Genomic DNA, 27,992 nt, shown 5'->3' with positions numbered 1-27,992 from the left:
TGTGCAAAAATGTATAAGCCCTAAAATAGGATTCAAATAGTTAAAAAAGAGGAAGAAAGACAGAAAGAAAGAACCTAAAACAAGCCTAAAACAAGCCTGTCTCTCTGTGTGTGTGTGTGTGTGTGACATGGTCCCATCTGGTTTGCATAACTGCCCTACCTGCCATACTCCTAGTTTGCAAGAAAAAACCAAGTTCAGAGAACACCAAGAAACCCTCTTTTTCATCTCAGTTGTTATGTATAGCCTTTGGCATCAAAAGGTTGTTCTTCCCTGCAATAGAGCATTATTTCTAGTCCTCACCCTATCCCGGAACAATGGAGTCAAAAGGTTGCTGTAAGGAATGCAAAATTAATTCAACGTCTTTCAGCCACACCCTACTCTACCCTACTGCATTATTGGCCTTGTAAACCCATTACAAATTTGTTCGTTAAAATAAGTCATTGGTGGGGAAAAGCAAAAGAAGAATTTTTTTTAGATCCCAAATGAACATCCCCTTGTCATCACTACTGTTTTCCTCCCGGTCCTCCTTTCCATTCAAAGGATCTTGAGAAAGTTATGTGGTTCTAAAGAGAAAATTATTATTTTGCCTCAGAGGCCACCTCCAAAGAACATAACTTTATAGACATCACCTATCTTGTCCTGTCTTGTTTTTGGTTTAGTTCTCATTTTTCATGAGATAATATTCATGGCACTACATGATTTGCATTTGACTTTTCCAGCTTTAACATAATTTGACATTGTCTTAAAGAAGCAGTTCGTAGCTCCTAAATAAACCCTGGGTACCATTCTTTTCAGATTACTGAGATCTCCTAAGAGAATACCAAGATCTCATGAAATATATGATTAGATTTCACTGGTTCTATGAAATTTTCATCATTTTATTATGTATATTATTTTCCTTTTGGAGGTTGGCACACAACATTTTTGGTGTACAAAGCATATCCTTAAAGTCAGAGCAGCCATAAAGATAAAGAAGGGTAGTAGTGTGGTTCAGTTACACAATTATAATTATACTAGAGAAATCCTAGATGAAATTTAGCCCAAGTCATTCCCCACATGACTAGCTGTGCCCATGGAACAGTTATTCTCTCTTAACAAAATGTGTTTCACATTTTGTTAAATAGGGAGAAGCAAAGAGAACTATAAAATATCCATATAGTGTTGTTGGCCACAATAAGGAAACAATTTGCTCTTGTTTTCCCAAGTTCATATCTATAAAATGAAATATGACTCCTCTTGGTAGCACTTTGAGTCAACAGGCTACAATAAGGAGTCATAGAAGAAGGGAGGCAGGGGATTATAAACCTATCAGGACAAAAAACCATCTGGAGAAACCTTTTTTAAAATGACCTGTCATTTCAGGGACATTTAGAACAGGACCTTTGTTCGCCTCTATTGCTGCCATTCTACAGAATATATTTCTTCAGAAATGGAAACTGGCCCCAGCACTCTCTGCTTTTGCCCAGCTAAGACTAAGCAATGGGTGGGACTAGTTAAACTTAGATGGAGCTTACCAGGAAATTCCAGGGCCGTGAAATAGACTGGAAAATAAAAAAAAAACGACAGCAAATTGTTTTCTTATTGTGGCCAACAACACTATATGGATATTCTATAATGATAAGGTAAAGGTAAAGGTTCCCCCGCACATGCATGCTAGTCGTTTCCGACTCTAGGGGCCAGTGCTCATCTCCGTTTCAAAGCCGAAGAGCCAGCGCTTGTCCGAGGACATCTCCGTGGTCATGTGGCCGACATGACTAGACGCCAAAGGCGCACGGAACGCTGTTACCTTCCCACCGTAGTGGTCCCTATTTTTCTACTTGCATTTTTACATGCTTTCGAACTGCTAGGTGGGCAGAAGCTGGGACGAGTAACAGGAGCTCACTCTGCTACGCGGCACTCGGGATTCGACCCGCCAAACTGCCCATCTTCTGATCGACAAGCTCAGTGTCCTAACCCACTGAGCCACCGTGTCCCTATTCTATAATGATACCAGGAATTAATTTATTTTTGTATTTCTACTACACTGTTTTAGCTTGTATAAGTTTGTGTATTGTCTTAAAATTTAAGCTGACCTCAGTGTTTTCATGTCGGTCTAACAAAGCACATTAAGCAGACGAAACTACTTCAAACAAAAATAAAAATAAGGATATACATACAGCTTTCAAGATTGTCACTGCATCTTCCTGGAGCCATGATGGGTAGGCAATTTCATCATTGAGGATAGCTTCAAAGAGGTCATCCTCATTTTCAGCTTCAAATGGAGCATGACCACAGAGCATCTCATAGAGGAGCACCCCCATCGCCCACCAGTCAACATCAGGACCATAAAGCATCTCCTGCAAAATCTGCAATTAAAGAAAGAGGTAGAAATCATTAATGCTCCCAACTCTTCTGAGTCTTTACTATTCTTCACCTGATAACTGCTTTGCTACCTTATGACTTGTATGTGTCAAATACAATAGATAAACATTTCATATTGATTTAGGGATAATTTTACCTCAAGGTTACAAAATATTTTATTTACAGTTGCTTAGTCTTCATTTGATAAATGCAGCATCAAGCAATGACATATAGTAGAAAGGAGTCATCACAACTCTAATTTTCACAGATAGAACTTTTATATCATTTAATTTTCAGGGAAGTCAATTCATGTGACATCAGATATAAGGAAATCAAGAAGTATATGAATGTGTGGGCCAAATGAGAGAGACACATTATAAGGATCAGAAAACCTATTCCAAAATCTGAAATCATACTAACCCAGTGTATGATTTGAGATATCCAGACATAAAATGATATTATATATGCTTAATGTGCTAATATACATATATGTCATATCTAGTGGGAAATCACACTGGATGCACTGGATTATTACTGTGTTTGTTCCAATACCCAAAGAGATTTATTCCCGCTTATAAATGTGAAAAACAATTCCTTTATGATACATCATCATAAGCCAGCCATATATGGGCTATGTATTCAGAAGTACATGAGTACTCCCATGAATACATCATCTCTACTACTTATATATAAGACATATAAGCATGGACATATAAGTCCATGAAAACATATCCAAATGCTTTACACAGCAATTTTAAGCACCAAGTAGATGATAAGTGTACAGATTATGTAGCTATTTGCTTATGTTGAATATTTTATTTTACCACCCTAACCAAGTAGATTTTACAACAAAATTTGTTCAAACTCCATTAACATGATGGAAATTTGGGTTTTAAAATCCATTAAAAGAAAAAGGGAACCATTCTTGTACCTCTGGAGCAATATAGTCAGGGGTTCCACAGAATGTTGCGGTGGTGATCCCATCATGGATTCCTTCTTTGCACATTCCAAAATCTGCCAGCTTGCAGTGGCCCTCATGATCCAGTAGCACATTATCCAGTTTCAGATCTCTGTAAGAGTTATTGATATTACATCAGTTTGTCAGTGGTAAACTGAGGCAGAAACAAACTAAAATGAATCAACAAATCCAAGATCAACATGATCACAGCTGCTTAGTTCATGAAAAGTTTTCAAACATGATGTTACTGTATAAATATGTTCCTATGTGCTGAAGTTACATGAACGTTATGGAAGTTCAACAGAAAATGGAAATTACTGCCAATATAGAAAAACCAACAATCTCAGCATTCTAAGTAAAAGTACAGTAGATAAATATACCAAACTTGAATACATTACAGCATAGAGTCATGTAGTTAGAGGGCCATGTAGACTATCAAACCCATCCAAATCTGAATAACCCATGATCAGAAAGAGTAGAATCCCTACTCCACTATCCTAGCATTCACTAAAATTGTTGATGTTGTTAGTTGCGAAGTCGTGTCTGACCCATCACAATCCCATGGACAATGTTCCTCCAGGCCTTCCTGTCCTCTACCATCTTCTGGAGTCCATTTAAGCTTACGCCTACTGCTTCAGTGACTCCATCCAACCACCTCATTCTCTGTCATCCCCTTCTTCTCTTGCCCTCAATCTTACCCAGCATTAGGCTCTTCTCCAGTGAGTCCTTCCTTCTCATTAGGTGGCCAAAGTATTTGAGTTTCAACTTCAGGATCTGGCCTTCTAAAGAGCAGTCAGGGTTGATCTCCTCTAGGACTGACTGGTTTGATCGCCTTGCAGTCCAAGGGACTTGCAGGAGTCTTCTCCAGCACCATAATTCAAAGGCCTCAATTCTTTAGCGCTCAGCCTTTCTTATGGTCCAACTTTCACAGCCATACATTGCAACTGGGAAAACCATAGCCTTGACTATATGCACTTTTGCTGGCAGGATGATGTCTCTGCTTTTTGGTGTGCTGTCTAGATTTGTCATTTCCTCCCCAGGAGCAAGCATCCCTTTCAATTTCTTGGCAACAGTCCCCATCTGCGGTAATCTTGGAGCCCAGGAAAATAAAATCTGTCATTACCTCCATTTCTTCCCCATCTATTTGCCCGGAATTGAGAGGGTCAGATCTTGGTTTTCTTAATGTTAAGTTTCAAGCCAGCTTTTGCACTCTCCTTCTTTACCCGCAACAAGAGGCTCTTTAGTTCCTCTTCACTTTCTGCCATTAGAGTGGTATCATCTGCATATAGTAGGTATTCACTGGAATAGGAAACTAACAAGCTTGATAGAACACTGATAGATGATTCTGGCTGATTTCTCTCTCCCCTAAATTATTTAAACAAAGCTTTCTCCTGAGCTTCATAATCAGTACAATATTAGAAAATTAAAAGTAAATAAAGATAACATAATGACAGCAATAGGACACGCTTGCTGATTTCTCTAAATCCTCAGTGGTATATTGGAAAGAAAATTTTATCTTAAACACTGAAAGAAAGAATTTTCAAAAAGGAAATGTATCATGATAAACAGAAAAATATAAGTAATACTGAGTTGGAATCAAAAGATAAACAGGAAAGCTCAAAATAAAAAGTGATGTTAAGATAAGACATTGTTAGATAGAAACAAGAACATTACAGAAAGGATGTCAGAATAATAAAGGAAAAAAGTTAATATTAAAGTAATAAGAAAAAAGAAATGAATATTTTTGGAGAGAAATAACGAAGAACCAGTTGACCTCAAGGGAAACATAAGATAGCGGTGTATAAATTTGTCAGAAGGCCTATAGACATGATAAAATGACCTTTCATGGTGCCCCCTTTTTCAGCATAAATTTGAAGTTCTAAATAATTTTTCTAGAGTTATATTCCCGGCGGTATATTATTTTATAAAAATTCTTCTTTAGTAACATTGTAATATTGTAACATCATGTAAATCTCAATCGTTTTAACCGGATGTTTTCTCATTGTTCCATTATTATATTGTGTCCAAAGTTTTATTGGACAAAGTTGTGCCCACTTTGTTCTTCTTCCATTTATAGTTAAAGTTTATACATTTTACAATTACATGTTCATTATTTCTCCATAGTTCAACTTCAAATTCTGTTTTCTGCTGCTTAATTTCAAGTGTCTGATTATGTATTTTAAATCTTTCTCTTAAAATTAAATTAAATTAAAATTAAATGTCTCTACAATCGCTTGTTGTCTTGATTTCATCTTTTTTCCCCCATGTTCCTGTCTAAAGGCATTTGCAGGCACAATCTGGGCTTTTTATCTGTTCCATATTCTCAATAAGGCACTTCTATTATAATGTACTTAAAATCTACATTGAGCTTAACTTTATCATACCATAGAAAACCATGTCATCTAAACCTCAGATCATAAGTATTCTTCTAATTTTAAAATTCTTTTATTTCTCAGCAAACCCAACATTCATACACATTAAGCAGCAGGGCGTCAATCCAATTTTAAATTAGATAAATCCCAATATTTTCCCTCCTTTGCATCTTGAAGTATTTTATAGTCAACTCTTTGTTTTACCCCTTTCTATACAAACTGAGATATGTCTTTCTGCCATTGTTTAAATCAGGGGTCCTCAGCCCACGGTCCGAAGCTGCATTTGAACAAGTGGTGCGCACATGCATGAAACCATCCATCTCCCCCCACCTCACCGCCACTGGTCCATGGAGCTAGAAAGGTTGGGGACTGCAGGTTAAATAGTACATCAGTTATCAGAATAGTTATTGTTTGAAACAAAAACATCATCTTGGCAAAACATTTTTACCACATAAATTCTCTCTAGTATTGATAATTGTAATTTCTCCCATATTTACATGTCCTTTTTAATTTCATTCCACGTCTTAACATAATTATTCTGTTATAGTATATAATTCGTTAGTCATTGTAATACCAAAGTATTTAAGTTTTTGTCAATATTAAGACAATTTTGTCCATTTGCTTTTCGATGTTCATATTCTTTGTGAACATCCTTCTTTTATTTAATTTTAAATCCAGCTAATATCCCAAAGTCTTGACAGTTTCTCCATTAGTATTTCTACAGAGTAGACTAGAGCAGAGCAGAGCAGAGCAGAGCAGAGTAGAGTAGAGTAGAGTAGAGTAGAGTAGAGTAGAGCTGGAAGGGACCTTGGAGGTCTTCTAGTCCAGCCCCCTGCTCAAGCAGCAGAACCTATGCCATTTCAAACAAGTGCCTGTCTAGTCTCTTCTTAAAAATATCTAGTGATGGAGCACCCATGATTCTGAAGGCAAGATCCTTCCAGAGGATCTTCTAAAAATATCACCAAGAAATCAGAAAATCCTCATGATTTTAAAGTTTCTCTTTTAATCTTCACTCCAGCAATTATCTCATCTTGTCTTATATCTCTGTCCCATACTTCCTTTTTAATAATAATTTTTATTAAGATGTACATGTACAAAGATATAAAACTAATATGAAATGTGGAAAACATAAACATAAAAAGTTTTACAGAAACTTTTTCTATTTGTTTTTTATATGTTTCTATATATTTTTAGAAACTAGAAACCATTTAAGAGTTATTTTATGGCCGCTGAATACAGCAGTCATATTGAAACCATCTGTAATCTGGAAGGCATGATTTGATTTCTATAAACCTTCAGTAGTGTGGTTTTTACTTATTCTTGGCTAAGATAGGAATTCATCTGAACAAATGTTTACATTAGACTCATGTAACATTATGATGTACTGCTAAATCACAAAGAAGGCATATCTTTCCATTTGCTCAGCAGTTCCATGATGGACAAAACAATTAAAGAGATCAAGTCTAAGAGCTTTTAGGTCTAAGGACTCTTAACCAAAAGGACACAAGAAACGCTTTGTTAGATTAGACTAGGCTCACCTTGTTCAATAAACAGTCATGGCTCAGATGCTTCCTAATCCACTGTCTCTGTCTGATTAAGCCCCACTGAGAGCCATTTTAGTATAGTGGTTACAGCACCAGGCTAGAAACTGGGAGAGGGTGAGTTCTAGTCCTACCTTAAAGTCAGCTGAGAGACCTTGGGCCAGTCACTACTCTCTCTTTCTGGAAAAGAGGAGGTAATAGCAAACCACTTTTGGAAAAACCTTGCCAAGAAAAACTAGTCCAGGCAATCACCAGAAGTCAAAAACTGACTCAAAGAGACAAAAGAAAAAGCCCAATTAAACAATTATTTGCCTCTTGAAATACTGGAATTCCAGAAATAGCCAAAGAAATTGATGGAAACTCTAGCTCAGTTCTCAAATTAGGACTTGGAAATCCAATTCAATCCCTGCCCAACTAAACTCTGGAACACTGCTGTCAATCAACAGAGACTAAGAATTAGCAGCACGTACATTGCAAGAAATCAGTTTAGGCCTGTATTATGGGTATTCTTTTCTTTCCTTCATCATACAGTGGCGGGGGGGGGGGTTGAAAAAAAAAGGGTGCCTGAAAGCAAAAGTAGCATCAGAGGTAAGAGATATCCTGATTCATTTGGGACACTGGATTTGTTACACTCATGGTGCAATTCCCAAGAGTGGCCATTGATCCCCAATATAGACAGTGTGAACTAAACAGGTCAGTGGTCTCTAATGCCTTAAATAAGGATGGGACAATGTCATAGACATCATTTCTTGCTGTTTATTAGTAACAACTAATGTGGAACCTACAGATTCAGAGATAATATATTGCTGAAAGCCAATAGTTGAAAGATGGCTATTCCCCACTTAAAGACATCCATTGATTGGCCATTATTGGAAGTTTGACATAGGATTATATATAAGAACTCCAATACAGATTTTTGATATTATTCTTTTAATCTGAATTGATTGGATGCTTTTTGGATTCAGATAGTGACCATCCAGTCCAGGATACTGTGTTACGAAAGAGAAATCAGCAGTGGTCATCCCTTTTGCATAACTCTGTTTTTCTCAGGTATCTGGAATCTGTGACAGAACCAGGGGACAGAATGGCAATCTGTCTTCTTTGAAAACCATAGGCACTGAGGGCTTAAGTCTAGGGAGCTGAATTAAATAGGATTGGCTTTGCTGGTTCTGTGTCCTATTCTCATCAAAAGGAAGAGGTTTGTTCGTTGGTAATTTGAGAGCTAATTTTGGATACACCAAATATTCTAAATTCCAGGTCACTGGAAAAAATTGCTAAGTGGTCCCAAGGAATCTAGTCAGCCTGAATCATCTGGGGGAAAAAACTAAAAAAAAAATAGCTGTTTAGTATTACTGGACAGAATGCTGGTAGCTTAATTTTCCAAGGCAGTTCCATTTATCGGAATAGCAAAGAAAATGCAGCTATTGAATTTTTGCTGCAAATATTGTGACATACTGAACAAATTAGGAATGAATGTGTGCTTTGTAAATAGTGAATATCTAGGAAGCAAGATTATTTCTACAGTAAAATTAATCTATATAAATTTAACCTGCTGCCAGAGTATTATGGAAAGAATAAGGAGGAAAATTTGCATGGCAAGATACACATGCCATGAAATGTGTATACAACTTCTATAAAAGGTTCTGTTTAAGGTATTGCCAAAACATAGTACGTTATAACAAGATGCAATGGGTAACGTTGAACACAGAATTCTCGTATAGTCTCTCCTACGTTCTACTCAGATTCTACTCAAAAAGATCTTCTTAGATATCTCTGTAATTAGAGACCAATGAAGTTTCATTGATTTTTCAAGTCAAGAATTTTCAACATCACAGGTTCATCATAACTCTTTTATTTAACTAGAGATTCCACCTATGTATCTAGCCATACTGAGTGTTAAAAACAGGTTCTCTGCTGCTACAGTATGGTCCCTAACCAAATATACAGATTAAACTGAAATTCACTGCCTACCTTGGGAGAAATTCTAAAATTGATATGTTTATACTATATTACATTATTAGATTCATTCATCTTTTCAGGATGAAATATAAAGATGGGCAAGAATATATCACAGAACAAATCTGTTCCTGGGGGAAGCTACCCTTTCCACTGAGGGCCTCCTGTGACACTTCCCAGCAAGCAGAGACACACAAAGCATCAAGAGAAAAATGAAAGGGTGCAAATAAAGAAATACTATTCAGTGAAAGGGTCTCTTTGTTTGCTATCAATTACTTCCACTACAATGAAAAAATATTTTCCCCTAATAATTTTAATAAGTAAAAAGGGGTAATAAACTTGGCTGGCTGAAAGGAGAATGATCTGGGTTATCTAGATTAACAAGAGGGAGGTAAGTCACACACCTCCCAATAAGAAAACCAGTCTGGTCTAGTAGCCAGAATTGATTTTACACCCTGCTCTTTGTACTGAGGAACCACCGTGTTCCCTACAGCCATCAAAATGGCAAGGAAATTGTCAAACTGACATTAGTACAATTGCTGCTTGTTAAAGCCACACAGTCTTGGCTTCCTTTCCAACTAATTTTTCATAATACCAAGGACCCTTCACGCAAGGAAGTGGTCTAAAGAATTGCTGTGCACCACGAGCAACTGTAGACTTCTTTTAAATGCGGTTTATCAAGGTTTAAATTAGTTTCTTTTTCAGCCAAGGGGAAGATGGTGGATGTTAAAATGACTTGTCAAATATTTTTGGAGACATTTTGTTCAGGATACAAAGATTTTGTGCTTTTCTTCCAGTTTTTTTTATAACACATGTTGTTATAATCATCAATCTGTCTGTTGTTGTATAATAATGTTCCTTAGAAGGGAGTCACATTTTAAAGAAAGAATAATAGTTCTTTCATGTAAAATGAGATTTCCCAGAACTGCAAGGAAAATACTATTTCACTGAATGTATGATGAAAATTCCTTCCAGAACGTTGATGGCATGTTGACTGGGTAAATCTCACGGTGCTCAAACAACCGAAGTCCAACAGATTCTTTCATTCCCCTGGATGGAAACAGTGGAATTTTCATAACCTACTTAATATCCTGTAACTCATTCATTCCTAACAGCACTGCTATTCATAAGATTTGTGGAGGGGGAGGGAGAGAGAGAAAGAGAGAAAACCTTCCTCCTGGAATCATTGATGCAAATGACATTAACTCCAGAGCAAAAGGACTAATGACTCCTAAATGTTTGTTCATTTCACTGCACTGAAACTAGTGGTAGAAACTACTGATCATTTATATCTCCAAATTAAATAAATCCATTTTCTCAGCCAGCTCATAGGACCATTAAGAAAATAATTCAGGTATTACGACCTGATGTGCCCTTCAACAAGAAATTCAATTCATCTCTCAGCCATAGTCTTGGGAAATCCTGATGCATTGTTACAACTACCTTAGAATATAATAATTGTCTACATATTACAAAAAGAAGGAATCAGTGTAGCATAATTCCCCCCTCCATTCTAAAACACTGAACAATAGATACCGGTACCTCTAAAAGGCTGATTTAATTATTCTACTGTGCATCATCTCTTCTAATGACATTGAAGCATGGCCCCATTATACAGTTTGGGAATCAAAAAGGCAGAAGTGTTTTGGACTAATTAAATAACAGCCAAAGTTTGAGAAAATATTTTTATTTCAAACAACTATTAGTTTGGCCTATGTCAGGAATTGTGGGATCTACATGCAGCTTCCTCATGTGAAAATGCTGCAGCTGCCAATGGACTAATATGAAAAAAGGGATACAAATGTTATAAATCAGTTGACTAAGTCAATAAGCAAATAACTAAATAACTGAATAACTTAAGGACAAAAAGGACAAGTATAAAAGGTGGAAAGAGGGACAAATAATCAAGGCAGAATACCAGCATATACCGGTAATCTCCAAAGATGAAGTCAGGAAATTTAAGGCTCAGAATGATCTAAGACCTGCAACAAATGTCAAAAATAATAATAATAATATTCAGGGTGAGATTCAAGGTGCTGGTAATGACCTATAAAGCCCTAAATGGCTTGGGTCCGGACTATCTAAGGGAACACCTGCTGCCGGCATCATCTTCCCATCGTCCTGTACGCTCCCACAGGGAGGGCCTTCTCAGGCTACAGGCGGTTAATGAATGCCGGCGGGTTATTCCCAGGGGAAGGGCGTTCTCTGTGGGTGCGCCTGCCCTATGGAACCAACTACCTATGGAACTTAGGACTGCCCCCAACCTTCGCTCATTTCGCCAGGACCTGAAAACTTGGCTTTTTCAGCTGTTTGGCCCAGACTGAGGGTTTTTTAATTTTAATTGGGTTTTAGATTTACTTTTGGGGCTTGAATTTAATTAATTGTTTTAATTGATTTTAATTTTTGTATTTCATGGTTTTAACTGTCCTGTAAACCGCCCTGAATCCTACGGGAATAGGGCGGTATACAAATTCAATAAATATATATCTTTATATATATATAAAAATATATCTTTCAACATATATAAAAAAAGAAAAAACTCAAGGAAATGGTTAGAGAAGATGGCAAGGAAGTGACAGTCAGCAGGGAGAAAGCAGAACTGCTTAATTCATTCTTTGCATCTGTTTTCATGCAAAAGGAGAAAAATAGCCTAGCTCACCAAATGTAAAACCATAAAAGACAGACTAGGAATACAAGTTAAAATAAGCAAGAAAATGGTAAGAGAACACCTCTCTACCCTAGGTGTTATGTACTGGGCTCATTAGTAATACCACATGGGTTGCTGGAGCAGCTAATGGCTCTCCAGCAACCCAGACTCCAAGTCTCCAGTGCTATAATTGACTATCCCTAGGCGGAAATGGTTGCTTCAAACCTATTGGCTGCTGCCTAGGGGCTAGACTATATATTGCAGCTAGTTGCAGCCATTTGCCAGTACAGATTCTGCACGAAATAAAATATGAGTTTCCCTGTACTCAGTTACCTCGTCTTCATTCCTGTGCCAAAGAACCTGCTATTTAACATTGGCGAAGAAGGTGGGATCCTGCTTCACTGGAAAAAAAAGAGTTGAAGTCTATGTGGGAAAGGCAGTGCACGGCGGAGGGAAAAGGCATTTCCCCCTCCCTCTCTCAAGGTCCGTTAGCAAACTATGCTAGCGACCTTGTGCTCAGTGGACTCATTCCCTGAGCCTGGAAGCAGGATTCAGAAGGAAACGCAGGAACCAGCAAAGAAGAATGCCGAAGGTCGTAAAACTTCGAGAATTCGATGTGAAGCACCCGGAGGAATGGCCATCCTATTTGTCCCAGGTAGAGAACTACCTGAGGGCAAATCAGATCGTGGAAAAAGGACTGAAGGTCACAATGCTACTCTGTGTGTGCGCAGTGGCGTAGCGTGGGGGGTGCAGGGGGGGCCAGCCGCACCGGGCGCAACATCTGGGGGGCGCGCTTGCACTGAGCTGCTCAGGGAGCCCCAAGGGCTGCACAGAGTTGGCTTGGCTCCGCTCTCGAGCTGCTCTTTCTTGCAAAGCGAAATGAGTCCGGCAGGTGAGATGGGCGGCCACATAAACTGAATAAAATAAATAGAAGTGGCCAACTCTCTGCCCAGGCTCAGGCCAACCGCAAGCGCCCCGCAGGCGCCCTGGCAGGTTTGGCTGAGCGAAGACGGACCCGCTGGCCGGCCGGCCTAGCTTCGTGCGCATGCGTGGCTTTATTTAGCGGGGCTCACGTGCAAGCTTGAATGCAGCGGCTCTTGCAGGTCGGAGCCCCGCCCAGCCGCCCTCGAGAGGGACCCGGAAGCATCCCGCATGCGCGCGACTCTTCTTGGAAAGTCTACGCCGCTGCGGGGCGCGTCTTTTCAGCCCATGACGTCACCGCCCGCCCGCCCCTCTATTTCCGCTTCCGGTTGCCTTGCCCCGGGTGCTGACAACCCACGCTACGCCACTGTGTGTGCGGCCCAGCAACCTTTGACTTGGCCGAAAACCTTTTCGCGCCAACACCGATTGAAGCAGTCTCCTACACAGACCTCAAAAAGAAGCTAACTAGACATTTCCAACTTAAGATGTCTGAAATGGCTTGGCGGTTCAAGTTCGACCAGACAGTGCAGCAACCTGGGGAATCAGCTTCAGAGTTCATAGCGGGCCTGAGGCAGGCCGCACGCCTTTGCAAATTTTCAAATTTAGAGGAGCGACTACGAGACCGGCTTGTCTGCGGCCTATGGGACAGAATGCTTCAGTAGAGACACTTTGCTAGACCAAACTTAATGTTTTCTGAAGCACAAGATGAAGTGATGGCCAACGAAGCTGCCGGGGGCGCCATTCAAACAGTACAGCCTGCCAAAATGACAAAGTTTGAAGAAACGGTCCACCTTGAGGACGCCAAACGCACTGTGGAATCTTCCGAGGAAGAAGAGCCCGAAATCAACAGACTCCAAAAGCAACCCAACGCGCAACACTGCAACAGCCTGCGCGAGAGAACACTTACAAGGCAGTTCTCTTACCTAGATGTAAGGGGTGCGGCGGCAACCATTTTCGCACTGATTGCAGATTCTGATCAGCCACATGCAGAGCTTGTGGAAGGACAGGCCACATCACAGTGGTTTGCAGAGCCCGCCAGAGAGACTGGCCACCCAAACACCTGTCGGAAGAACCGACTAGGAGAGGTACTGGGGCCCAGGGTCCAGTTAGTGTGGGGGTTTTCAGAAGCCATAGAAGCGTGTGCCACACCGGGGCTCGACGCCCCCTCAAACCCAAACTCAGGCTCTTGGTAGAGCTACAAGGAGTTCCATGTAAGATGGAATTGGACTCTGGCTCTGGAATCTCAATTATTTCTCAAGACACTTTAAATTTTGTGTGTAGGCATAGTAACAATTGGGCCAAACTAAGGCCCTCAGATATAATCCTAACTGATTTTCAAAATGCTCAAGTTAAAGTTAAGGAAGAAGCCACTTTGACGGTAAAATTTAAGGGGTTTTTTGGGCACCTGGATGTCATTGTAATAGGGGGCCAGAGAACAAGTCTCATTGGACTCGATTGGTTTGATGCCTTAGGTATTCAGATTACTGGCATAAACCAGACACAAACTGCAAACCTTGCTTCAGTATGTGAGGACTATGCAGATGTTTTTGATGCAGCCCTAGGAATATACACAGGCCCGCCTATCTCATTTAAGCTAGATCCCAATGTAGTCCCAATCAGGGTTAAGCCTCACAGGGTCCCCTTTGCCTTAAAACATAAAATTGATTCAGAAATTGATAAGCTTGTAGAACAGGGCGTGTTACAGCCCGTTGATGGTGGGGAGTGGGAAACTCCTATAGTCACTCCACTTAAAGCCAATGGGGAAATTCGCATTTGCGCTGACTATAAATGCATACTAAATAAAGCTCTCAAACAACACGCTTACCCGGTCCTACTGGTCAACCACATTTTAGCCTCCTTGCAAGGGGGTACTATTTTTGCTAAACTTGATTTAGCACAGGCCTATCAGCAATTGCTGGTTGATGAGGCCACATCTGCGGCTCAGACAATCGTGTCTCACAGGGGGGCTTTCAAAGTTAAACGCTTACAGTTTGGAGTCAGTGTTGCACTGGGCATTTTCCAAGGAATCATGGAGCATACACTTAAGGGTATTCAGGGCATCTGCCCTTATTTTGATGATGTTCTTATTGCAGGGGAATCCCCAGAAGTGTTAGCCAGTAGGCTCAGGGCTGTTTTGCAGAGGCTTCGCGAAGCAGGCCTCAAATTAAAAAAGAGCAAGTGTAGTATTGGGGTTCCTTCAACAGAATTCCTGGGTTTCCGAATTGATGCTAACGGCATTCACCCTGCTGATTCTAAAGTGAAGGCCGTTAAAATGGCTCCTAGGCCCAAATCCAAAGCAGAGCTACAAGCATTCTTGGGCCTCCTAAACTTCTATCACACATTTCTACCTCATAAGGCCACACTAGCAGAGCCCGTCCACAGGCTTCTAGATAAAAAAGCTCCATGGAAATGGACTAACTTACATGAAAAAAGTTTCTAGGACTTAAAAGCACTATTGTCAGAAAAGTCCACTGTAACTCACTACAAAGAGTCTAAACCAATATGTCTTGCATGTGATGCATCTCCATATGGGGTGGGGGCAGTTTTAAGCAACGTAGAAAAAAATGGGTCCCTATAGCATTTTACTCAAGGACATTGTCCTCTGCTGAGTGCAGCTATGCTCAGATTGACAAAGAGGCCCTAGACATTGTTGCTGGAATAAAAAAATTCCATGACTATTTATATGGCAGGGACTTCATGGTCTTTACAGACCACAAACCTCTCTTGGGACTTTTCCCAACACACAAACAAACCCCCCACATACTTTCTCCAAGAATGCTGAGATGGTCTATTTTTCTATCTGCATACACTTTTAAATTGATTCACAAACCGGGCAAAGAAATGGGCCATGCTGATGGCCTTAGCAGACTACCACTGCCACTAATGGAACCAGATCCGGCTCCAGCTGCTAGAATACTGTCCATACAGGACATACCTGAATTTCCTCTCCATGCAGGGGACATTGCTGCTGAAACTGCCACAGATAAAATACTTAGTAAAGTATTGTCATGGGTATACACGGGCTAGTTGGATAAAAGCCCAGGTTCTGAATTTCAAAACTATTTTGTCAGAAGGCATGAGTTAACTGCCCACAAGGGGTGCATTTTATGGGGAAACAGAGTCATAAATCCCACTTCCCTAAGAGACAGGGTCTTACAGTCATTACATGAAGGCCATCCAGGCATTGTCAGAATGAAAGCTTTAGCTAGAAGCTACCTTTGGTGGCCTGGCCTTGATAAGAACATTGAGAGTCAAGTCCATGGTTGTTATACATGCCAGCATGTGAGGTGAGGTTCAAGGTGTTAGTGATGATTTACAAAGCCCTACATGGCATGGGTCCAGATTACCTACGGCAACACCTGCGGCCAGCGTCAACTTCCCTCCGTCCAGTGCGCTCCCACAGAGAGGGCCTCCTCAGGGTGCCTCCGATCAAAGAATGTCGATTGGTGGCCTCCAGGGGGAGAGCGTTCTCTGTGGGCGCGTCAGACCTATGGAACCGCTTGCCGGTTGAGCTCCGGACGGCCCCCGACCTTCGCTCCTTCTGGCGCGATCTCAAAACCTTCCTTTTTGAACAATCCGGCCTGGCCTGATGGGATGGGGTTGGGTTTTTATAAATCTTAACTTTTAATGTGTATTAACGATCTTAACTTTTAATGTGTATTATTTTACGGGCATTGCTATTTAATTACTTTTTAATTTTTTTATCTTGTTTTTATTATGTATTGCCCTGTTCACCGCCCTGAGTCCTTCGGGAGAAGGGCGATATACAAATTAAATTATTAAATTAAATTAAATTAAATTAAATTAAATTAAATTAAATTAAATTAAATTAAATTAAATTAAATTAAATTAAATTAAATTAAATCTAGGCCTGAAATGCCACAGGCTCCAATTCACAGGTGGGAGGAAATACACACTCCCTGGTCTAGGATTCACATAGACTACGCTGGGCCTTTTCAGGGACAGCTCTTCTTTATAGTAGTGGATAACCACTCCAAATGGCTGGAAGTAATTCCAGTTCCTAACATGACTACTGCTAGGACCATCCAGGTGCTGAGAAAACTCTTTGCCACACATGGATTGCCAGATGTCTTAGTTTCAGACAATGGGGCCCAATTCACTGCTGCTGAATTTCAGGCCTTCCTTAGAGTTAATCTTATCAGACATGCAATGTCTGCACCTTTTCATCCATCTTCCAATAGTCAAGCTGAACGCATGGTGAGAACAACGAAGGAATCACTCAAGCGCATTGTCACAGGTGACTGGCATCACAGATTGGCAGATTTTCTACTCTGTCATCATTCTACGCCGTGCACTGCTACAGGCAAATGTCCTGCAGAACTACGTTCGGGGAGGTGATTGATCACTAAACTGGACAGGTTGCATCCAGATAGAGTGGCAGCAGAAGCCTCTCAACCAAAATCCCCAAGGGGGCTGCACATGGGTGATTTGGTTTGGGCCAGGAACTATGGTCATGGGAATCTGTGGGTTCCTGGTCAAATTACCAAGGCATCCGGCCCCCTATCTTATGAAGTAAGGTTGGAGGGAGGGCAAGTTGTCTGACGACATATTGATCAGCTCAGGAAATGGTTTCCAGAATGGCCACTAAGTGAGGACTGCATCATAAGTCCCTCCCATGGTCCTCAAACATGCGGCCAAGCCAGCCCTCACATGGACTCTCTGAACTTTTCTGTCATAACTGAGGTGGAACCAGAGGGAGAAGTGGGGAGTCCTGGAATGCAACATGGATCCCCTGAAGGAGCAAGCCATCTGAACTTCAGCAACCGCTGCACCTACTCTGCTGATCAGTCTGACTCTGGGGTGGGTCAACCTGGAGAGGCCAGCCAGAGAGCATCTAATCCCCTCGACTCAGTAACACAAGGGGACGCAAGTTTACCCAGCCCACTGGGTAAGCTGGTAGACCACAAAGTGAGTGGAACTCCAAGACGTTCCACTAGGGCACACAAGCCTCCTTTATCTCTCGCTGATTACGATGTAAAATAAAGAGCTATAATATTGTTGTATTGCTGTTTGCCACTATACTACAGAAACTAGTGCTATAACTGTCTAAATGTGCTATCTTTAAAGCCTATTCATTCAGACGTTGTTTAATAACATTGGGTTGTTGTTTTTCTATTACTTTTATTTTAGTGTGTTTGATAATGAGTCTTTGATAATTGCATTGAGACTAATTTGTATTAATATTGTCTGATCTAAGAGGGGAGGGGTGTTATGTACTGGGCTCATTAGTAATACCACGTGGGTTGCTGGAGCAGCTAACGGCTCTCCAGCAATCCAGACTACAAGTCTCCAGCGCTATAATTGGCTATCCCTAGGTGGCAATGGTTTCTTCAAACCTATTGGCTGCCGCCTAGGGGCTAGACTATATATTGCGGCTAGTTGCAGCCATTTGCCAGTACAGATTCTGCACGAAATAAAATATGAGTTTTCCTGTACTCAGTTACCTCGTCTTCATTCCTGCTCCAAAGAACCTGCTATTTAACACTAGACAAGTTCAAATCACTTAGAGCAGATGGATTACATCCCAGAGTTCTGAAGGAACTGACAGATATTATCTCAGAACCACTGAAGCATATCAGGAGTTACCAGAGAACTAGGCTAGAAAAGTCCAGTTAATCTCCTTCAGCTTTGATATTAAATGCATAGTTTTGCATAAAAAAACATGGCAAAAATGGGTGATTTTTTTTTCAGGCTTGATGACTTAGACGCTTAGACTAAGTAATGCAGAGCCATATTTGAGGGCCACTACTTTAACTGACCGCAATAGAGACTGTGACACACACACAGACACACCCCTGCATTTCTCCACCCCACCTCATGTTTAGATGAATCTGCAATGAGGGTTGATACGAGAAACCTGGCACAAAGCTCCAGCATTATCAAGTTGTGCTGATTTCAGCAAGGTCACTAACAAAAGCTCTTTCCTTCGGTTCCTGTTTCTTCTTGCCTCCTGTGCAAACCCAATTATATTGCCTTGATGTGGGAAAACATTTAAAGAAAATAGATGCAGTGATATCACCCTTTAGGAGTGCCAAAAAGTGACTCACTGAAATTACTTGCAGGTGGCCATTCAGCTTAGAAAACAATCTGTGGCTACACAAGGAAAATCCCATGTCAGCCAAAAAGAAAAAAAAATCCATGCATGTTAAATTGCAGAAGTCTCTTTTAAAAAAAAGAGAGAGGGGTTATCTTTTTTTTTAACCCATTAAAACTGCTTCCTATTCTTTGGAGAAACAAGTTTCTGGAGACTGTCCAGATGTTACTCTTGCGTTTCTTGGAATACAAACGGGGAAATAAAGATGGGGAAAAATAATCTGTGACGTACTTGGAAAAAAGATGTTTCACTCTAGCCCTAAAATATAGGCTTGAGCCCTTCAGCTGAGCTACTGTAATACCTATCCTAGGCCCTAATTATAAAGTGTAATTAAAATTATAAATCCTGCTGTCAGCACAGGCTTCATGTTTAGACATTCAGCAACCTCCACTGGTATTTTGGATTCTGGTTTGGTTATCACAATTGTTTAATTAATGCCTATTACTAGGAGTTCTGCCAGGTGATGCCAAACTTAGCCTTGCCTTTCTGCCTCAAACCTCCTACCCAATATTGTCTACTTTAATTGAAAATTTCACTCAGCATCTTGAAGGCTCTCAAAAGAGTTAGCTGTTGGGAGAGATGAAATACATGTAAATACATATATACTAATATTCTAATATTCTACAGAGCTGACCTTATAGTTAACTTCACAGAAAATTTGATAAGAAAGTCTCCCGGAGTTGCGGGTGTTCCATTGCTGGAGGTTTTTAAGAAAAGACTGGACAACCATTTATCTGGGATGGAATGAGGACTCCTGCCTCGGGCAGGGGGTCGGACTAGAAGAATTCCAAGGTCCCTTCCAGTTCTATGATTCTATTTTTATTTCTATAAATATCTGAGAAGAGAAGCAGGAGCTGGATCAGGAAAAGGGGCATTAGAAGATCAAACACCAAGTTTCATTTCACTGAACATACCGTACAAAGGTATCTTACCCTGTCAACCTAATTCTTCCAGGCAGCATTACCTATTTCAACATTCTTCAATGTGGGCACCCTCCAGAGGTGTGGACTTTTAACTCCTGGATTTTCCTAAGTGACGTGGTCATTGAAGAAAACTGTGGAAGTTGAAGTCTACATATCTGAAGGCATCCAGGCTCAGGAAGTTTAGAATTCCCTATGCTGGCTGGAGTATTCTAGGAGTGGAAGCCCGCACAGCTTAAATTTGCGAAGGCTGAGAAACACTGGTCCTCAATAACTATCTATGTGGTTCAAGACAGAGATAGTAGCACCTGAACATTGTATTTTTATTGCCTTAAATAAGTACTCTATGGCTGAGTTCTGGCCTGACAGTGATATTCAGTTCTCAGCAATCACTAGGAGTGCAGTTGCTCACAAGGTTAGGACACTGGGCTGATGATAGGCAGGCTCACATTCAAGACCTGGTTGCTGCCACGGGACGGGGTAAGCTCCCGTCACTCACTCCAGCTGCTGACAACCCAGCAGTTCAAAAGCAGGTGACCCTGAGTAGATAAATGGGCGCCACTTTGTTTGACACCTTTATGGGGACGTGAAAGGAACCACCGGCGTCCCCTGGGCAACGGTAATATCACCGCTCAATCCTTTCAACTTGGAAGTGTTTCAGTGCTCCCGACACAGCTGTAGTAGTAGCAATCACCGGCTACTCACCTAATGGTTTATTTATTTGTTAGGATTCCACTCTCGTGATATATTTCGTTTTATTTGAAAATTAAAAGAGAGAAACAATATCATGAAAAATAAAAAGACACAAACATAAGAAAGCCCTGGTGGATCAGACCAAGCCCATTTTAATCCAGCGTTTTGTTTCTTGCACAGACAACCAGATACTTCCAGGGAGTCTTTAAGCAGAAAATCCCTCTCTCAGCCTTATTTCCTCGCAACTGACAGTGTTCCCTATGCAACTGGGAATTGTTGTTGTTAGCTGCAAAGTCGTGTCCAACCCATCACGACCCTATGGACAATGTTCCTCCAGGCCTTCCTGTTCTCCACCATCTTCTGGAGTCCATTTAAGCTCACGCCTACTGCTTCAGTGACTCCATCAAGCCACCTCATTCTCTGTCGTCCCCTTCTTCTATTGCCCTCAATCTTTCCCAGCATTAGGCTCTTCTCCAGTGAGTCCTTCCTTCTCATTAGGTGGCCAAAGGATTTGAGTTTCAGCTTCAGGATCTGGCCTTCTAAAGAGCAGTCAGGGTTGATACCAAACTTGGAAGAAATACACATTCTACAAATTTTATGAATCAAGAGTAGATCTGTCCTCTGTCACTTTATCGAATCTCATTTTACAGCTACTCAAAAGGGTGGTCATCATCACCAAGAAGCCATCCTCTCAATGTAATGTAGATACATGCCATGAAAAACTGGCTGGAAGAAAAGGAATGCCTCTTCCTGCCACTATTACTATCAGAATCAGAATAGAGCTGGAAGGGGCCTTGGAGGTCTTCTAGTCCAGCCCCTTGCTCAAGCAGGAGATCCTATACCATTCTAGACAAGTGACTGTCCAGTCTCTTCTTCAAAATCTCCAGTGGTGAAGCACCCACAAGGTCTGAAGGCAAGCTGTTCCACTGGTTTATCAATGTGGGAGTAACTTCTGCCTGGTTATGAAAGGCTAACAAATACCCTCTTAGGAATAAAACTGGCAGCATGAAAGACACTTTCCCACTAAATCTTACTCACATTCATATGTGAGCCAGGGTAAAGATTCTTCAGTCATTTTTACAGGAACTGTGATCATAAGGCCTTAGAGGACAAAAAGCAAAAAACCCTTCCAGTGGAAACTTACATACCTCCAATCCATTCTTCTAGTTGTTTTTTGCCACAGTCATGTTTTCCAGAGTATTTCTTGAAATGCACAGCCTACTAATTGAGCTAATGCAAATTGCTTACCATTGCAGTAAAACTAACACATTCAGAAAGCAATTTTCTGGAAGGAATAAAAATGCATCTTACTTAAGAGAGACAAACCAATTCTATAGACCTTGTACCAACAATCCATTTAGCCTAGTATTAACTTCCTTGACAGCAGAAACTCTCCAGTCTCTTTGGTAGAGTATCTGCCAACTCATTAGCCTAGCTTGAACCCAAGTTGATGTACATGCAAAGAATTTGATTAATGGGCTTTCTCAACCCAATGCTCACAAGTTTATCATGAAAATAATAAGAATTCTTGGTACATTCATAGGATCAGAAATATGGAATAAGATAAGACTAACAGGAAAAGCAATAAAACTGTTAAGAGGTGGCTATCCAGCTTTTTCTTTAAAAAAAAACTTCACAAGATGGAGAAGCCACCATCTCTGTAGGTAGACTGTTCCACTGTTTGCACAGATCATCTCAACAGGACGTTTCTCATATTTACACAAAATATTGTACTTGCAACATATACCCATTATTTCTATGCCAATCAAAATAATTCCTGACCATCTTCTCCATGTCACCCTTTGGTGAACAAGTATGTATTTCCAGAGAGAGCCATTAAAACTTTGTGTAGAACCTGCCCAAACAAGGAAGGATGAGCAACAGTTTTTAAAAAGTAAGGTGAACAATACATAGCTTTGACTTAGAGGATGCCAAGCCTTCAATAGATGTATGCCAAGAAATATGCAAGTATTATGTCTAAACAGGGAAGAAAGGGAGGGGGAATACTGAGAGTGACTTTATTTTCAGAGCAGTAAAACATAAGAGATTCAAACTGCATTATGTGCTTAATAAACTTCTTTGCTGCAGATCTCTAATTTATCAAGAGGTAAGGAAATCATAGGATCCAAAATTGCTGCTACACTACCAAACGACCATGCTTTCTGCATGCCACCCAAAACGTGACGATACGTGCTTCTTTTACCTAAGCCTCTGATTTAGACATGTTCAAACCTGTGTGTGATATCATCAAGAAACATTAATAGTGAAAACGTTAAGAGCGCTGCCAGCAGTACAATAGCCTTTTATACAAAACAAATCAGTCCCAGTCTGATGCCCACACCAAACTCTCTTATATGACCTATAACATTACACCTCTCACATACACAGTTGAAGAAAGATCTGCGGCAATGTTTAGTAAAAAATAAAGTTCAGACTGATTTCAAAGGTAATTTCTGCAGTCCTTTATCCTTCACTGTCTACCATCACAGCAACTAAACCATCCCACACGATGCATGCATCTTGAATTTCCAACATGCCTAGCAAATTCCATTCTCCGCATCTTAAATCTGTTGATAGTTTCCATATCAGAACATAATGAAAAGCTAGCATGCTGCAAAACAATAAGCTAGCTTTTGTTATTTACTTCTAGTTAGCTGCAGCCCTCTGCTTTGTTTGGAATTGTGTCAACCTGCCCAGGAAAAGGATTATTAAAGATGAGGCAGTCAAGAGATTCTTGGGAGACAAGAGGGAATGACAGAGAGCAAGGGTGTTAGCAGCCTAACATTTTGTGAAAATGTCCATCCTATCACATACTCCCTAAATTCCAGATGGGCTCAGGGGTTCATAGAGTTTGGAAATAACAGTGATTCCACTTCCATTAGCATAAAAAATATGTAGCTCAAGACAAAACAGTTGGAATCTTGATGTTTTCTGGCAGAGGTTTCATTATCAGGATGAGTAATGCAACTCCACTCTCCCAGGCACTGATAATATTACCTAGCCTGGTAATGAAATGTCTGCCAGAAAACATCCAAGCTCAGAGCACATCCAGAATCCAAGGATTAGTAAGCATGATTCAAATGCCCATAAATGCATACATTATTTTGAGTATCTTCTGCCTGATCTTGGAACAAATGGTTTGACTAGAGTAAAAGTATCTTATCTTTGACATCTTTTCTACAATGTAAAAGAATGTCATATAATATGTACCGATTAATTTATTTTATTTTATTTTTAATTCCATGCCAGATAAAAATGATTTGACTACACTACAGTTTCCACAATGTGTAGCAATTCAGGGCTGGGAGAGTCTCCAGCTTCATTCCATGCCCTTGGCCACTCAGCCAGATTTTTTTGTTTTGTTTTGGAGGACTATTGATAAGGAGACATCTTCCTTGAAAACCCAAAAATGCTTTTTCACGAGGCAACTGGACTTTCTTGTTTTTTCTTTGAAGACGTTTCGCTTCTCATCCAAGAAGCTTCTTCAGTTCTGACTGGATGGTGGGGAATGAAAAGATTTATATTCCTTACAGACAGCTGGTCATTTGCGTTCTTTTAGAGAGTCGTTAAAGCTACCTGGAGGCTTATCTGTCTTCAAAGAAAAACAACAAAGTCCAGTTGCCTCGTGAAAAAGCATCTTTGGGATAACTATGACCTGGATGACTGAGAATCTCCACAGACACAAAGACATGCCTGTTCTAAGGAGACCGTTAAGCATGTCTACTGTCTCTATTAGTATCAATGTCACAAGTATTTTTTTCCCTTTAGAAAAAATAGTCTATCTAAAAACAACCTTTTTTCCAGAAATTTCATTTTATTGAATGCAAATTTCTTAAAATTCCGTTCATTAAAATATAAATCTGTCTTTCTGTACACGCTTCCTGGCAATTTGCTTCATTATTAGTTATTAGCTTTGTGAAGAGTTGCACATTTGTTTTAAATAAGAGATTTAAAGAACAATGTCCAGGTTGCAATACTAATCAGCTCACCAAAACTTTTCTTGAACTTAGTGATGGTTCCCAGTAAACATGCAAGTCTCTCTCAAAAATGTTATATATGGGATCCCAGAAGAGATTGCATTTGTCTTTTGCAACAAAAAGATGATTTAATCAATTCCAAGAAAGGGCTTAGCTGGCACACACTGTTTCCTTATTTATGTCTTATTGGGTATCTTCAATTAATTTTGACTGCATGAAAACTGGTTCTTCACTCTCCTTCATTATATGTTTTCTACATCAAAACCATGATTATTTATGTAAACTAGAGATAGTTCTCAACTTATGACTACTATTGAGCCTAAAATCAATGAATGTCAAGCTCTATAATAAAGCGAAGGAAGAATGCAAGAAAACAGAACAGAAGAAATAGACATTGTGTCAACTCATATTATGCAAACACAATTCAATCTGCACATTTGACATGGTTTTAGAACCATTTGATTGACAGAGTCCTGGGATAGATTAGATGCTGAAATCAAAACCTACTACATTTAGGGAGAACAATGAGCAGTTCTCCAACTTTATTACATACAATTGTTCAAAGGTTGTTTCAGTTATGCTGTGTGATATTGCAATATACAATGAAAACAAAAATCATCTTGGCCTGCTAGCATGTAAGGCAGCCTAAGAATCCAGAGAGGTGTCACATAAGTTAACACACAGGACAACCTGTTCCAGAAGTATTTTTTTATTATGCACATGGATCAGAATTCAGTGGAAATACTTTGCATAATTCTTCCACTCAAACATAACATTTTGCTTCCAAATATGCAGCAAATGTTGCGCCTCGTGGTCACCATGTCTCATTTCCCTTCTCACAGACTATGCCATTTCCCCAAAAAAGTAGATTTCAAATTGCTACACAACAAGCATTTTTAAAATAACAGTCACCAACATTTGAGGACATTCAAGCAGACCTCCTGAATCTTCTCCCAACTCAGATCTGAACAACTAAAAAAGTTGGGATTTGATTGCTCATGTAGCTGCCCATGTCTGAGCAGCTCCCAATTAAATCCCATCTTCCACAAAATGCTATGCCCTCACTCAATTAAATACATCAAATTTTCTCTTTCAGTGCAACAATAAATACAAAGAAGCCATCTCATTTATCAGCTCCAGCAGGTATTTTAATCACCACTAAGAATCCTCTCCAACAAAAAGCAACTCTTGATTGAACCTAACAACAAAACAACAAATCAAAAATTCTTTTTGCTGACCTGTAAATGATGCCACTCTCGTGAAGGAACATGAGAGCTGAAATGATTTCTGCAGCATAGAATCTGGCTCGGACTTCATCAAAGCGACGGGATTTCTGAATATGGAACATCAAATCCCCTCCATTCACAAACTCCATAACAAAGAAGAGGCGATCCTGATCAAAAGCAATACCAGATACCATCATCAGTGGAAAGATATTAATTGTATTTCTTTTTCTCTCCCCAAATCTATTTTTTTTAAAAAAATCCCTTAGAATGGAAAGAGCAGCAAAAACAGCAAAATATTTAGAATTTTACCTTCATAGACCAAACTACCTAGTATTTGACCAACCTAATTCAATCCTTTAATTGGACATTGGAAATCTGGGTTTGCTCTCCTTGCAACCCCAGTTCAGACTTCCTGCCATGCACTCAGAACTTGTATTGACAAAGAGAGGTCAGGTGTCCTGTTTTATTGAAAATAATTCTTTGTTTGAAATGCCACTGGAGGTCTGACCTCTAATTTGAAAGAGGGTTTTATTTGAATAGCTATCAAATGCAAGTCTGGTTTAAAGAAAGTAGAACAAATGGTGGTTCTCAACCTGCTAGTCAACTGGTAGCATTTGGTCAGAAGACTAAGCAAGCATACCAGTGGTGAGGTAGTCCCCTCTGTAAAGTGAATTGTTTTATATTTCTATTTTAATAATAACAATGGTGTCTACATACAAAATAAATGCACTTCCCACTTTCATACTGGTTGTTGGTAAATGCAAGAAAAGAAGAGATATCCCTTAACTGTTAAAGTTGAGTCAATGAGTTTGTCTGGCCATAAGAGTTACACAATCAATGTGTAGATATGACTAAGTAGTGGCAAAGAAGCCAGGCAATTTGTTCTACAGTGGAATGAAGTACTTATACTGAGATCAAGCACAGATTATATAGATGACAAAGGTTATTCAGCCCTACAAAATGTCATTTGATCCTTTACTGCCTGGAACCGACCATGTGACATGGTCCAACTATAAAAATATTTGTCAGTTATGCCTGTTCTAATGAGAAAACTTCTAATTCTTGTAGCAATTTGCTACATTTTCCCAAAAATGTATCTTTGATGACTTGGCAGGACCTAAAGCTGACATTTGACCATTGTCCAGGTCTAATTCCGTTAATTATAGGAAGCAGACCGGATTATTTGTGTTCAGTTGCAGCTCTACCTGGTTATGTCTTCAGTATAAATTAAAAGAGAAGATGTATTTAGTTTAGAGGAAATTGACTACTAGGTAAGCAGAGATACATACACTTTATCAGCAAAAGACTCACAGAAACCACTTTACAAAATTTCAGTGGGTACAATCCATTGGTGAGTGAAGCCAAAATACAAAGGAATCTCATTTGGGTAGCAAGACTTAGGTACCCATTTCTTCCCTTAAAATTTGCTTAAATTTATCTTTGTCTGAAGGCCCCTAAAGAGACAAGCCTGGTTGACGGAGAGGAGGAATTCTATGGTCTACAAAAAGAAGGCAAGTGAATTATATTTTCTGCACTCCTGAGATAGACAGAAGTACCTGATTTTAAGTGCCACTGAATTAATCAATACATCTAGAAAAAAGGAAAATTTGCTTGTAAGATTTTCTCCCTTAAAATATTGCCTTGGACACTCTGCATCTTGACTTCAGGAAAAAGAAAGTATCTCTTAAGCTTGGCATGGATTTGTGGAAAAATGTCCAGATATTTCCTCCAAACTGAGTTATTTTACTTACCGTAATTAATATTTCCAAAGAAAATCAAAAGCTTGGTTTGTGTGTGATCTTGGGAACTAGACCAGGAAATGTCTGCCAAGATCTTTCTGGATCTTGAGTTTATCTTCTAAAGTGTTGACTATTGCCCCAACTCGGTGTTGTCTGAAAATTTTATGAGTTCCCCTTCTATCCTCTCAATTAAATCTAAAGCTTTTGAAGATGTTGAAAAGCACTGGGCCCAAGACAAAATCTTGGGATACCTCTCCCCCTCCAGGTAGATGTAGTTCCATTGAGGACTACATGTTGAATGAGGTTTGTTAGTTGATTTTGAATCAATCTGTCTATCTCACATTTTTTTATCTTAACAAGAAAGAGGTTGTGGTTAAACTTGTGGTCAAATGTCTTACTAAAGTCCAAGTATATTGTACAATATCCACAGCATTTTGCTGATTCACTAATTTAGTCACTTGATCAAGGAATGCAATAATATTTATCTGGCATGATCTGCTTTTGAAGAACTCATGTTGACTTTTAGTAATAGCTTTGCTTGCTTCTAGATGTTTGCAGATCAGTTGCTTGATTATATTTTCCAGCAC

At 39.9% G+C, this 27,992-nt stretch overlaps 1 protein-coding gene across 1 annotated transcript in view; it reads right to left on the bottom strand.

Annotated features, from left to right (window-relative positions):
• The window catches only part of PRKCH (protein kinase C eta), a 104,307-nt gene that overhangs the window by 19,975 nt on the left and 56,340 nt on the right, over positions 1–27,992 (bottom strand). Inside the window, exons 10-12 of the mRNA XM_083370223.1 lie at positions 25,679–25,833; positions 3,272–3,410; positions 2,157–2,345 (exon numbers count right to left, since the gene is read on the bottom strand). Of these exons, the coding sequence (XP_083226349.1) occupies positions 2,157–2,345; positions 3,272–3,410; positions 25,679–25,833 (483 nt within the window). The remainder of the gene's footprint in view (positions 1–2,156; positions 2,346–3,271; positions 3,411–25,678; positions 25,834–27,992) is intronic.

The sequence above is a fragment of the Vipera ursinii genome (genome assembly GCF_947247035.1).
Source record: "Vipera ursinii genome assembly, chromosome: 1".
Classification (NCBI taxonomy): domain Eukaryota; kingdom Metazoa; phylum Chordata; class Lepidosauria; order Squamata; family Viperidae; genus Vipera; species Vipera ursinii.
This window is presented reverse-complemented; position numbering and strand designations above follow the sequence as displayed.